Source organism: Ovis aries, chromosome 1 (genome assembly GCF_016772045.2).
Source record: "Ovis aries strain OAR_USU_Benz2616 breed Rambouillet chromosome 1, ARS-UI_Ramb_v3.0, whole genome shotgun sequence".
Classification (NCBI taxonomy): Eukaryota; Metazoa; Chordata; class Mammalia; order Artiodactyla; family Bovidae; genus Ovis; species Ovis aries.
In genome coordinates, this window is record NC_056054.1 from 131,082,458 (window position 1) to 131,096,854 (window position 14,397).

A 14,397-nucleotide genomic window follows, 5' to 3' on the forward strand; every position below is an offset into this window, starting at 1 on the left:
TTGGGCAGAAATGGTCTTTTCAACTGGCTTTATATTTGATGATTATAAACATTTAATATAATGAGAATTTTAAAACAACTCCGAAGATGGAGAACTAAAAATAAGAGAACAAGAAAAATAAAGGTGCCCTTTCCAGTTCAGAGTTCCAGCAGCACTTTGTTAGTTTTATTTGGGAAGTTTGCATCTGTCTGTGGTGCCTGGTAAGGAAAAGCACTGCCCCTTCCTCCGGAGTTGGTTTACCTGGCACCGTCTGCCTCCTTTGCTGCAGGTTATGACGCACCTTCGAGTAATTTATGAACGCATGAACCAGTCTCTGTCCCTGCTCTACAATGTTCCTGCCGTGGCCGAGGAAATTCAGGATGAAGTTGGTGAGTGAGCTCTTGTTCTGATGCTGCACGTATAAACATATTTTCCTCGTGCAGGAGAAAATCAGGGAACTGAGTTAGTCTGCCTCAGAAATCACCAGTGCTTTAACAGGTTGAAGGAAAAAAGAGCAAATTCCCTTTGATGATGAAACCCTTGGGGAATATAAATAGCTCTCATTTCAGCAGTTGCTTCAGATCTTAACTTCCTGCTTACAACAGTGGGGAAATGTAACTTGCCTTTTGGTCCATTTGTGTGATAATGAGCCACTTGTTGCTGGATTGTACTTGTCCACAGTTGTCTGATTTCGTCTTGTAAGTTTCACCTTATGGTGCTTTGGTACTTTACAATTTAAGAGAAACAACCATTTTTTCATCTCTTAATTCTTTATTATCATACTTTTTGGGTGGCATGATAGTTTTTCAGATGAAGGGACCCAAATCTACAGTTTTAGGAACCTGCCTATGCCACGCAAACTCTAGGGAACCCAGAAAGACCATAAAACTGTGACTTTTGACTTTGAGGTGATTGTTGTCTGCAGTAATACATCTTTCTTTGTTGCCCGCTCCACCCCACTCCCCTACATAGTCACAATTGTTCTCTGAATCAGATTGTTGTTTAAACTTAATCAACTGTGTGCCTACTATCATTCATTAAACTTTTATTTAAATAATCACACACTCATAAGAAGTTGGAAAAGTAATACAGAGAAGTCCAGGGTCGACTTCCTCATAGTAACATCTTATATAATGCGATATATTTGCAAAACCAGGAAACTGATCTTGTGTGCCCACTGTCTCCTGTGACCCTAATGATATCTTTAATATTTTGTATGAATAAGTTTTCCCTTTTCTATTTTTCTTGGAAAGGGAGTAATGTATCACATAATGTAATTCTCCACAAACCCCCAAAATGCCTGTATTTAACTTTATCTCACAAAAGTACTTGGATGCAGTTGCACCCGTGCATGTTTCAGCATAAAACAGATGTGTAAATCTGGGTGCCTTGGGGCATGAACTGTTTGTAAATAAGCAATATGTGTGTGGTGTATCTCTCTCCATAATGAGTCCTGCCCTTTGTTAATTGGGTTGGAAATAGATGCTTAATTAGGTTTGAAATGGATGCAGGTTGTCTGAAATCAGGCCACCCAGGATATGCTGTAGATGGTGTACAGGTTGCAGGAATTCCTGCTTTGAAATGCCCAAAGCGCAGCTCGATTTTTCCATCTCATGCCAGTGCTATTCTACACTTCTTTTTTTCTAACTTGGCAATGCCTCGCAAGTGTAGTTTGTATTTCGGTCAGGTATTTGGCACTTAATCAAGTGGTAATGGTCTGTTCAGTATTGTGCGTTAACGTACGGAATCTTTGCTTTAAGAACTGAATATTCTGTTAGATACTTTTGTAAGGTAGACATTTGTAAGGAAGCTTTAAAATACTGTTTATTAAATAACTATAAGAAAGTCCTCTAGTAAGTTGTAGTAGGGACAAGATCCAAGAAATCATCACATTCTTAGTGAAGTGAAGCTCGCATCTTCTAGGTGAATGTATTTTTGCCTTCTAGCCATCTTAACAAGCTTATTTTCATAAGTGACTTAGAGCTGTTGCCAGTACTACGACGATGGAAGAATAAGCCATTGCACGGGACTAGAGTATTTCACTCTCACCCAGTAATTGGTTGACTCTTTCTAATTAAATTATCAGATGCTTTTATTGCGCAAACTACTGAAAGCAGTGACCACTAATGAGACACAGTTCCCCAGAACAGATGGCAATTCAGCTGTCTTGAGTGTTGCAGAATGCCCAAGAATCAGGCCACACACTAAACTTCACATCTCAGTGACAGGGAAAATATTCAGAGGGCTAGAATCAAGGAATTACTTTTCTTTAAAATTAAAAAAGCTATTAAGTTGGATTAAGAGCATATCATTTAAAAAATAGTTACGCTAAGTGAGAGAAGCTAGTCACAAATGATCACATATTGTATAATTCCATATATATAAAATATGCAGAATTGGGAGATTTATAGAGAGAAATCATATTGGTGTCTGGCAAGGGCTTGGAAGGTGGGGGTAATGAGAGTACATTAATGAATATGTTGTTGTTGAGTCGCGAAGTTGTGCCTGACTCTTTTTGACCCTATGAACTGCAGCCCGTCAAGCTTCCCAAACTCACTATCTCCCTGAGTTCACTCACACTTATGTCCATCAAGTCAGTGATGCCATCCAACCATCTCATCCTCTGTCGTCCCCTTCTCCTCCTGCCCTCAGTCTTTCCCAGCATCAGGTTCTTCTCCAGTGAGTCAGGTCTTCGCATCAGGTGACCACAGCATTGGAGCTTCAGCTTCACCATCAGTCCTTCCAATGAATATGCAGAGTTGATTTCCTTAGGATTGACTGGTTTGATCTCCTTGCTGTCCAAGGGACTCTCAAGAGTCAGATAATGAAATCTTTCTAAAATTAGACAGTAATAATGACTGTACAACTCTGTGAATACACTAATACCCATAAATATTATACATTTAAAAGAGTAAATTTTTTGGTATGTGAATTATATCTCAATTAAGCTGTTACTTAATAAAGATTAGTCACCCCTTGCTGCTAAGTCGCTTCAGTCGTGTCCGACTCTGTGCGACCCCATAGACGGCAGCCCACCAGGCTCCCCCGTCCCTGGGATTCTCCAGGCAAGAACACTGGAGTGGGTTGCCATTTCCTTCTCCAATGCATGAAAGTGAAAAGTGAAAGTGAAGTCATGTCCGACTCTTAGCGACCCCACGGACTGCAGCCCACCAGGCTTCTTTGCCCGTGGGGTTTTCCAGGCAAGAGTACTGGAGTGGGGTGCCATTGCCTTCTCCGAGTCACCCCTTAACTTAGCACAAAAAAAGTTTTGTCATTCTAAGTACACTGAACACTGAATCCTGAAAGATAATCATTTTCAAAATCTGTCTCGCCTCCATTTTTAAATGGCTGTTTACTATGGGAACAGAAGCTTGCATTAATGAATTCCATTAAATAGGTCTGTGTACCATTTGAGGTTCTAGCACCAAAGCCAAAGAAGAGAGTTCCTCTATGAGCTCAGCTGTCTCATAGAAGCATTCTTCATTTGAAGGAACATTGTGAAATAACTTCCTTCTAAAGTAGGAGTATGGGTAAAACAGGGCTTCCCAGGTGGGAGAGAGGTAAAGAATCCCCCTGCCAATGTAGGGGACTGAAGAGACACAGATTCAATCCCTGGGTGAGGAAGATCCCCTGAAGAACAAAATGGCAACCCACTCCAGTATTCTTGCCTGGGAAATTCCACGGACAGAGGAGCGAGGCGGGCTACAGTCTGTGGGTTCACGAAGACGCAAATTTAGTGACTCAACAACAACAACAAATGAATGAAAAAAAGACGGCCCATGGGCGCTAATTGTTTAAGCTGAGCTCGAGTTCTTTGTAGTAGTCTCTTTTGTATATGCTTGAAATTTTCCACAACAGAAGTTGTTGATTTGTCGCTCACTTTCTAAATAGAATCTTCACAATTTTCTCCCAGTTAATATCTTGTACATTTCATTGTTTCTGCTTAAAAGCTTCGTCGTTTAGTCTGATGTACATGCACGTGCATTTTCTCCATAATCAAATTTTAGATTTGGAGTCAGTTCAGTGTAAATAAGGATACTAAAATTCCCAGCTACTGGTCAAAGGAGAAGATCCAAAAGAACCTACAAATGCATGCTTTTTGTGTAAAAGTTTGTGCTTATAAACACAGGCAGTTAGGATAGGTTTAATACCGTAAAACAGCTGGAGAGAAATACAGTAGTATTGTCACATGAGGGTTAATAGTTGCTCTGGAGATGAAGGGTTTTCAACAGCCCTAAGAAACTGCCAGTATCTTTAGTGATGTAGGTTTACCTGCTCCGGGTGATTTATGTTCCCATGAGGATAGAATTCTCTAGCACGGATGAGATTGAGGAAGAAGCTAGCCACCCCAAAGAGAAAAGGGCAGAAGTGAGAACTGGCATCAGATTTCTGGCATCAATAAGTCAATAAAGTGAGACTGACTAGAGTCTAGAATTCACCATGCCAGTGAGTTCCAGCGCTGCTCATTTTCAGCCACTGCACTTTCCTGAGAACCGCATTTGTTTATGCTATTCTGCTGTTAACTCCTGTAAATCCTATATTCATAAACCTAACAACAGCCTGTCTGCTGAGTCCCAGTGACATATTCCAGACTCAAAACAGGCAGACCTCGTTTTATTGTGCTTCGCAGATACTGTGTTCTTTACAGTGTGAAGGTTTGCGGCAACCTGGTCTCAAGTGAATCTATCAACACCATTTTCCAACTGCATTTTCTCCCTCCATGTCTCTGTGTCACATTTTGGTCATTATTGTGATATTTCATTCTTTCTCATTATTATTATATTTGTGATGGTGATCTATGATCAGTGATCTTTGATGTTGTTCAGTTGCTAGGTCATGTCCAACTCTGCATTCTTATGGACTGTAGCCAGCCGGAATCCTCTGCCCATGGCATTCTCCAAGGCAAGAGTACTGGAGCGAGCTGCCATTTCCTCCTCCAGGGGATCTTTCTGACCCAGGGATCAAACCCATGTCTCCAACAATGGCAGGCAAATTCATTACTGCTTGGAGTTTGCTCAGAGCATGTCTGTTGAGTCAGTGATGCTATCCAACCATGTCATCCTCGGCCGCCCTCTCCTCCTTTTGCCTTCGATCTTTCCCAGCATCACAGCTTTTTCCCAGTGAGTCAGCTCTTTGCATCAGGTGGCCAAAGTATTAGAGTTTCATTTTTAGCATCAGTGCCTCCAGTGAATAATTAGGGTTGATTTACTCTATGAAATCATATTCTGTGATGGTGATTCTATGATCAGTCATCCTTGATGTTACTATTGCAAAAATATTGTGACTTGCTAAAGGCTCGGATGACAGCATTCTGTAGCAATAAAGTATTTTTCAATTAAGGTATGTTCATTGTTTCTTTGATATAATGCTATTTGCACTTCATAGACTGCAGGATAAGTGTCATCATAACTTTTATTTGCACTGGAAAACCAGAAAATTAACAGGACTCACTTTGTTGTGCTAATTGCTTCACTGCAGTTTTCTGGAACAAGCCTGCAGTATCTCTGAGGTATGCCTATATTTCACCCATTTCTCAAACTCCAAACTGTGTGTTTAAAGAAATCATTGGGTCCCTCTTGAAATTCACTCATTTTACCGTCTCAGTTATGGGTTCTCCCAGTTGTCCTAAACCATATCCATGGTGCGTTCCTTTCCTCCACCCATGATTGCTCGTCAATCTGAAATCTATGTATTCTACCCCCTGTATTCATGAGGACTGCCTTCTCTGTAAACCCATGTTGTTAGCTCAGATCCTCATCCTCACATGAGTTTCACTGATCATCCTGCCTCTTGTCTTTCCATGGCTCCCTCCTACCCAGACTCTTCCTCTTCAGAGCCGAGTTCCTGCCAAAATGAAAAGACAGCCTGCACATGGTTCTTCTTGCTTGAAAAGCAGCATCCTTCCATGCTCAGCTGAAATGTCCACACTCCCCATAAACTCTTGACTGATTTGCATAGGAAGCCAGGTGGAAAAGCTGGTGTTTGAGTGACAGCTGTATGGCAAACTGATGACTGTGTCTTACTGATGATGCTGCTGGCCCGAGTTCTTTATGAAAGTCCACCCTTGCTGAGGTTCAGGGTCATCACATGTAGATGTGGCAAGTGGTTTAGAGTGTGACTGACCTTCATTCATTAGTATTGCTGTGTCAGATGGTAAAGAACCTGCCTGCAATGCAGGAGACCCAGGTTCCATCCCTGAATCAGGAAGATACCCTGGAGGAGGAGGGGATGGCAACCCACTCCAGTGTTCTTGCCTAGAGAATTCCATGGGCAGAGGAGTCTGGCGGGCTGTAGTCCCTGAGGTCGCATGACTAACACTTTCACTTTCCACATGAAGCAGAGCTTTCTTGTAATTCACACAGAAGTACCACATGTGCCAGTGATGGTGCTGGTGAATTCAGTGTCTGCACCCCCAACTTACGATTGAAGAAACTGAACCTCAAGAGAGAGGTCACTGACTTGCCCTTAACCAATGGTTAAAGTGAGGAAAGTGGCACGGGAGCCAGGGTCTGCATGAGTCAGAGATTTATTCAGTCTCTGCTACCCACTTTTCTACTCTGAATCAGTAGAGTTCTCTTCTAGATCCTCAGTGTCTCTTCTAGAATTCTCTTCTAGATCCTCAGTGTCTAGAGCGCCACATATCCACCTCGAGTAGCATACTCTGTTTTGTGTTTAATTGCGGACGTGCTCACCAGCCCCCCTCACCCTGTGAGCTCTTTCTGGACCTATCTTGGGCATGCTCGCATCCTTGGGATCCCGCATAGGACCTGGTACTCTGCGGGTGCTGGTCTTCAGAGCTCGCACGTGGGTGCTCAGTTTCTCAGTCGTGTCCAGCCCTTGTGAGCCCATGGACTGTAGCCCACCAAGCTCCTCTGTCCATGGGATTTCCCCAGCAAGAATACTGGAGCGGGTAGCCATCTCCTCCTCCAGAAGATCTTCCGATTCCAGAGATCAAACTGGCATCACCTGTGCCTCCTGCATTGCCGGCAGATTCTTTACTGCTGAGCTGCCGGACAAACCCATAGCTTCAGTCGGTTCAGTTCAGTCGCTCAGTCGTGTCCGACTCTTTGTGACCACATGAATCGCAGCACGCCAGGCCTCCCTGTCCATTACCAACTCCCAGAGATCACTCAGACTCGTGTCCATCGAGTCAGTGATGCCATCCAACCATCTCATCCTCAGTCGTCCCCTTCTCCTCCTGCCCCCAATCCCTCCCAACATCAGAGTCTTTTCCAATGAGTCAGCTGTTTGCATGAGGTGGCCAAAGTACTGGAGTTTCAGCTTTAGCAAAACAGAAATTCCTTCCAAAGAAATCCCAGGGTTAAAAAAAAGAAAGAAATCCCAGGGTTGATCTCCTTCAGAAGGGATTGGCCAAAGTACTGGAGTTTCAGCTTTAGCAAAAAAGAAATTCCTTCCAAAGAAATCCCAGGGTTGATCTCCTTCAGAAGGGACTGGTTGGATCTCCTTGCAGTCCAAGGGTCTCTCAAGAGTCTTCTCCAACACCACAGTTCAAAAGCATCAGTTCTTCAGCACTCAGCCTTCTTCACAGTCCAACTCTCACATCCATACATGACCACAGGAAAAACCATAGCCTTGACTAGACGGACCTTAGTCAGCAAAGTAATGTCTCTGCTTTTGAATATGCTATCTAGGTTGGTCATAACTTTTCTTCCAAGGAGTAAGCGTCGTTTAATTTCATGGCTGCAGTCACCATCTGCAGTGATTTTGGAGCCCCCAAAAATAAAGTCTGACACTGTTTCCACTGTTTCCCCATCTATTTCCCATGAAGTGATGGGACCGGATGCCATGATCTTCGTTTTCTGAATGTTGAGCTTTAAGCCAACTTTTTTATCTCCTCTTTCACTTTCATCAAGAGGCTTTTAGCTCCTCTTCACTTTCTGCCATAAGGGTGGTGTCATCTGCATATCTGAGGTTATTGATATTTCTCCCGGCAATCTTGATTCCAGCTTGTGTTTCTTCCAGTCCAGCGTTTCTCATGATGTACTTTGCATATAAGTTAAATAAGTAGGGTGACAAAGTACAGCCGTGACATACTCCTTTTCCTATTTGGAACCAGTCTGTTAGGCTGAAGCAAATCCCCAGGCTATAAAGTAGATGCTCCTTAGCTTGCATGGGTCGGGTGGCCTCCTCTGTAACCCTGAAGACCCACCCTGAACGCCTTCCTTAGCACCTAGCATAGCTAGTGTTGCGTAGAACAGACCTCTTTCCTCAGCCACAGCATTCTCTAAAGCTGTAATTGATCAAGCCAGCAAAGTGGGTGCAGCTGGCACAGCTATCAAAATAAAGAATCAAGCAGAATTCTCAGCACTGGAATGAATAACATTTTACAGTATTATCCTCTGTCATTTCCATGAGCTTCTGCTATTTGGTTTTCTGCCCAATTCATATATTTTGACACTTGATCTATTAAATATGTTGTCTGGTTTGACTGTCCCATCAACAAGGGTCTGAATCTGTTTATTTGCTTTGCTTCACCAATAAAAATGCATTATCAGGACTACTTTATTATTAGTCTTATAAAAGCTTGCCATTTATTACTTTATAATAATTTTTCAGTTCAGTTTGAGTTATTATTATGTGCAAGTTCCCAGTCATGTCATTTATTATTTAATGTTTTCCTTTTTTAAAGTAAGATATTTGCATACAAATTATGAAGTTTTCTGTGAAGAAAGGCTTAAGGCATTGTTTGTAGCGAGGGAGGGGGCGGGGAACCCTTATTCATTTAAAATAACTGTTTAGGACTTTATTTTTTTATTCAGCAAATGATAGAATCATTAATGTAAGGAAAATATGCCTCTTTTCAATGTCCATGTTTTAATCATCTTTCAACTCTTCACAAAGGCAGAATTCCTTCATCTCTACTATCGTTCAGCTCAGTTTTTACTTTGTCAATTTGCTGTGTCAGAATGATTGGGTTTTTCTACCCTTGGTAATCTTCCTTGAATCTATGCCAAAAAGAATTCTATTCTTCTGTAAGCACTGAGGTTACTTATCAAAGTATTTCATTTTTGTAGCTTCCTCAAGGCTAAAATCATTGCAGCTCTCAAGAGATGGGTATTTCACAGAATGTTGTAATGACCAATTTATGAGAAAGTCAGGAAGAGAGAAAGTAGAAGGAAGGCCCAACTGTTTTATACCCTGTTTTGTTTTGTTTTCTTTTCTTTTAGCATTCAAAATTAGTAAAAGCATGAATTGTTATAAACCAGATGTTGGAAGTTCTATCTCTAACTGAACAAATTCATGGTGAATGGGGTAGGATTGAACTATGTGGAAGGAAATCAAGAAACTCAGTTAATGAAGAAATGCTTTATAATTTTTTACTACAATTTGACTGTGGCCCCTTGATAAACTCTTCAGCTCTTTGGGGAAAATACAGCCTGTTCATTTCAAGGACAGTGTCTCCATTCTCTGCTCCTAATAAACCTGTTGATTTGGGGATTTAATGAATCCAAAGTAAGCTAGGTTTAAATTAGAATATTTATAGCACTTGCCAGACCAACAGAAAAGGAACGTTCATTACTACTGAGAATTGTAAGTATTCTTGTATATAATTGTTAGTCAAGGAAGGCCATCAGGGAGAAAAAAAATCATAAAAGTAAATAAAATGACAAAGGCAGAAACGACTTAGCAACTGAACAAAAAATAAAGTGAAACAACTAGTAACTTACTCTGCCCTTATTCTTTGTTGTTGATAAGTGACTTTTATGTATATGTGGATGTTTTATTTTAGAGATGATTAACTATTTGGATATTCTGTTGTTGCTGTTGTTCAGTCGCTATTCGTATCTGACTCTTCACAACCCCATGGGCTGTAGCACGCCAGGCTCCTCTGTCTTCCACAATCTCCCTGAGTTTGCTCAAACTCATGTCCATTGAGTCAGTGATGCTACCCAGCCATCTCATCCTCTGCCGCCCTCTTCTCCTTTTGCCTTCAATCTTTCCCAGCATCAGGGTCTTTTCTGGTGAGTTGGCTCTTTCCATCAGGTGGCCAAAGTATTGGATATAAGGACATTTATCTGTCTCATAAATTGCCAAAGACACGTTCTTTCCTTAGTTTTACAGTAGTCTCAGAGCTCCTTACTCATATTTTCTCCAGTATTACTACCTGAATTACAGTTTTGACTGGTGTTTATTTGCCAGCCTGTAACTGTGTATCTTTGGCCCCCTCAGAGCAAAACAGTTACTCTTCCAAAATAGAACCACTCATTTTATGAGAAAAGGAAAATGTGTTGTCAAGTGACCTACATAGAAGCATATTAATCTTCAAGATGAGAATATATACTATGACAGTAGCACCGCAGTTTTCTGATGCTTTGACCGCCATATTGAAACGTCTCCAAACAGCAAAATATAGACGTGTCAGTGCTGATGGGTTCATACCTCAGATCGAGCTAGTTTGAAAACTGTCTTAGGAGGTTATAGCCCTTAAGCATTTGACACGCATAGTGACTAGTTTGGCACTTTGTAGACAATTAGCTCTCTATATATCTTTTTTAAATATGATATGTAAGCTGTCTTTTTCTTAGCAGTTTAATTATTGAATCTATAAATACAGTGTGTGTGTAAGTTGACATGTATAACTTGACGTATGGAAATTATTCAGGGAAACAGCATCTGTTTCCCTCGGTAATTTTTATAATATTCCCTGCTGACAAACAAATATATTCTTTTCTATATTTGTGATACATAATTTTAAAAGAAAACTCAATCCTCTAGCATTATTTTTAAAAAAAATACACTTTCTAGGAAGAATGAATGTCAAAAAGTTTAATTTAAAACAAATGTAATGTCTCCCATCTGGCAGACAGATTATAGACATTAATATGTATAATTTAGTGTGATATACTGATCTTGTTTCTTGCGATCCAGGTGGACCCTATCAGTCACTAGATGACTTATATATAAAATTCATTGTTTATTTCATGCCATTGCAGTGGTTCTCTGGATTATGTTTTCAGTCTAAATAACTAAGTGGTGTCTATTAAAATCTTTTGCTTTATTAATTGGGCTTTTTGCCTTCTTATTATTGAGTTGTAAAAGTTCTTTATCTGGAGACTAACCTCTCATTAAATATATAATTTGAAACTATTTTCTCCCATTTTGTAGGTTTTTTTTCACTCTTCTGATATCCTTTGAACACACAAAATTATAAACTTTTGATGAAGTCCTGTTTATCAATTTGTTGTTTCTGTTGCTTATGCTTTAGTCTTATGTCTAAGAACCATTGCCCGATCCAAGGTCAAATATAAATCTGTGTTTCTTTCCAAGAGTTTTATAGTTTACCCCTTATAATTAGATCTTTGATTCATTTTGAGTTTATATGTGGTGTGAGGCAAGGATCCAACTTCATTCTTTTGCATGTGGATATCCAGTGTCCCAGCACCATTTGTTGAAAAAACTGTTCTTTCTGTTTTAAATGGTCTTGGAACCCTTGTGAAAAATCAGTTGACCAACGATGTATGAGTTTATTTCTTGACTCTCAGTTCTGTTCCTTTGCTCTACGTGTACATTCTTATTATTGTTATAATAGTGGGCATTTATCATGGACCACATTATTTTGATTACTGTAGCTCTGTAATAAGTTTTGAAGTCATGCATTGTAAGTTGTCCTTTGTTCTTTTTCAAGATTGCTTTGACTGTTTGGGGTCCCTTGCTTTTCCATATGAATTTCAGAGTCTTTTCTCCTTATTTCTACAAAAAAAAAAGGTAGTCAAAATTTCAATGGGGATTACCTTGAATCTGTAGGTCAATTCAGGCAGTGTTCTTATTATAAATTTTTTTTCCATTGGAATAGAATTGATTTACAACATGTTCATTTCAGGTGTACAGCAGCATGGTTCAGTTATACTTATATTCATTCTATTTCAGATTCTCAATGTTCTGTAATAACCTACATGAGCAAAGAATCTGATTTATTTTCATTTCCTTCTGTTTTAAGGCCCTGTTGTAATTTTTTAAATGAAGTTTTAAAACACTGTCACTACTTAAAGAGATATCCACTATGAAACGATTCCTCTGTGTTCCCATGCAGGAGGGTTAAGCTTTAGAAGCAGCAGGAAAATTGATTTAGCACACTGATACCCTTTATTCCAAACCTGCCTGAGATGCAAGGAAATTTCTATGTGAACTTTTCCTTAAATCATGATGACTGTGACACACGGACACGTTGGTGTGTTTTGTCGGTTTCCATGCCATTCTCTGATGTGTCTGTGTGTGTGTGTGTGTGTGTGTGTGTGCCTCAGCCAAGTGGGAGGCATTGCCTCCCACCCCAAGCTCTGCGGCTGCTTGTGATGATCTCTGGTGCAATTCCAGGGTATTCCCTGAACCCACCAGCTCTTATGCATGGCCCTGTAATTTGAATCAAAATTCAAGAAGGATTCTTAACTAAAATGATTGGGAGGTGAAGTCAGACCACAGTAGAGGCTCCTAGACTGTTTCTGGCAGGGAACCTTGCAGCAGATGTATCTGATTTTGGGGGGTAGGGGGATAGATTCTGGGGAATAACCAGTAATGTTACACTGGAGAACAAGGGCTGGCTATCTTGTCTTTCACAACCAGCTGCCTTCAAAGTTCATATTTTGAAAGAGAAGAAAAGTGGTAGTGATATTTGCTGCTGTGAATATAAAGATGCATTCAAATTGAGATTAATTTTGAAATCTGTTTCCACAGAGTCTACCTGGAAAAAAGATGAATGTGTTTACATGTGAGAAAGAGTTTGGAAGGAATGTTAATTTGCCTCTTGCTCATAACTCAGAAACAAATCTTGCAATGTACTCCCTGAATAAGCTCCGTTGCTGTGCTGTGCTCAGTCGTGTCCGACTCTTAGAAAATCCCAGGCAAGAATACTGGAGTGGGTTGCCATTTCCTCCTCCAAGGGATCTCCGTGACCCAGAGATAGAACCTGGGTCTCCTTTGTCTCCTGCATTGCAAGCAGATTCTTTTACCACTGAGCCACCAGGGAAGCCCAAGCTCTGTTACTCTTTGTTAACTCTTCTCCTGCCATCTATGCTATGGCCTGCTTTATAAAGTCAGTAATGAAGAGTAAAGTATAATGTCTCATCAAAAGCAGGAGATCGGGGATTTCCCTGATGGTTTAGTGGCTAAAACTTCACCTTCCAATGCAAGGTATGTGGGTTCAGTCCCTGGTCAGGGAGCTAAAATCCCACATGCCTCTCTTGTGGCAAAAACCAAAACATAAAGCAGAAACTATATTGTAACAAATTCAACAAAGACTTTAAAAACAGTCCACTTCAAAAAGAAACCTTAATTTAAAACACACACACACACACACACACACACACACACACAGAAGAAACCTTAAAAAAAAAGGAGATCTATTAACCCATTCCAGTTTATGAGGCATAAGTCCAAAGCAATGCTGACATCATATGAATCAAAATGCTATTCAAAGAGTCTTTTGGACTTGGGGTGAGAAAGTAGTCAAAAGACCAAAGTCAGGATGTTGCTTAATTTCAACTATTATTGCAGATCCATTGATCTAAGACAGTGGATTGAAAATGGCCTATTTAATGTTTTAAAATTTTTTATAAATATATTTATAACTACATGTACTCATAATGAGTTAAATCTCATTATTTCTGTGGAACAGCAAATAGTAACCATTTATCTTGGCTTTCGCATGTCTCTGTATCTTTGTTTTTAGTCTGGGTGGTATTGAGACAAGTCTGCCCGTACCCTTCGAGCAAATAGAGGAATTGTGTGTTCAGCTCCCTTTTAAATGTGAAACTTGATAAAGCTGCTCCTAAGGTCAACAGAGACATTGTCTCTGAGACGTTGTCATCTGAGAGAAGGAAGAAGGGCCAGCTGCAAGTTTCATGCCTCTTGGAAGCAAGAGGCTGAACCAGCCAGCCTGCCTTGGCAAAAAATTCTTTCCTTCTCTTTCAGAGGCTGGCAGACTGAAGGGGAAAGCTGGGGATGTAACTAGTTGCTTCTGAAGCTTTGCCAAGTTATAAAGAATTTCCTGAGGCATGAAGAGTAGAGATCTAGGAGTGCCACAGGGAACATTTCATATTAATATGATTATAGTTATTAGCATTTTTTTATTTAGGAGATTGTTTTTATTTAGAAGGAAATCAAATTTCACATTCTAGGTTTGGGGCAAAGGTGGGAGACATTCAGAGAGAAATTGCTGTTCGAAGTTCTAAATGAGTGACTCTTTTGGAAAAACCTGCCTTCGTTTCGTTGATGAAGACTGAGGCTTGAAATAATTAAAATGGGTTTGCTCTCAAATATGCGCTTCCCAGGTGGCACTAGTGGTAAAGAATCTGCCTGCCAGTGCAGGAGGCATGAAAGACCCAGGTTCAGTCCCTGCGTCGGGAAGATCACCACAGAAGGGCACGGCAACCCACTCCGGTATTCTTCCCCGGAAAATTCCAC

At 40.5% G+C, this 14,397-nt stretch overlaps 1 protein-coding gene across 6 annotated transcripts in view; it reads left to right on the forward strand.

Annotated features, from left to right (window-relative positions):
• The window catches only part of APP (amyloid beta precursor protein), a 312,615-nt gene that overhangs the window by 243,581 nt on the left and 54,637 nt on the right, over positions 1 to 14,397 (forward strand). For all 6 annotated transcript variants that reach the window (XM_004002800.5, XM_004002804.5, XM_004002801.5 and 3 more), the window contains one exon: positions 269 to 368. In XM_004002800.5, the coding sequence (XP_004002849.1) occupies positions 269 to 368 (100 nt within the window). The remainder of the gene's footprint in view (positions 1 to 268; positions 369 to 14,397) is intronic.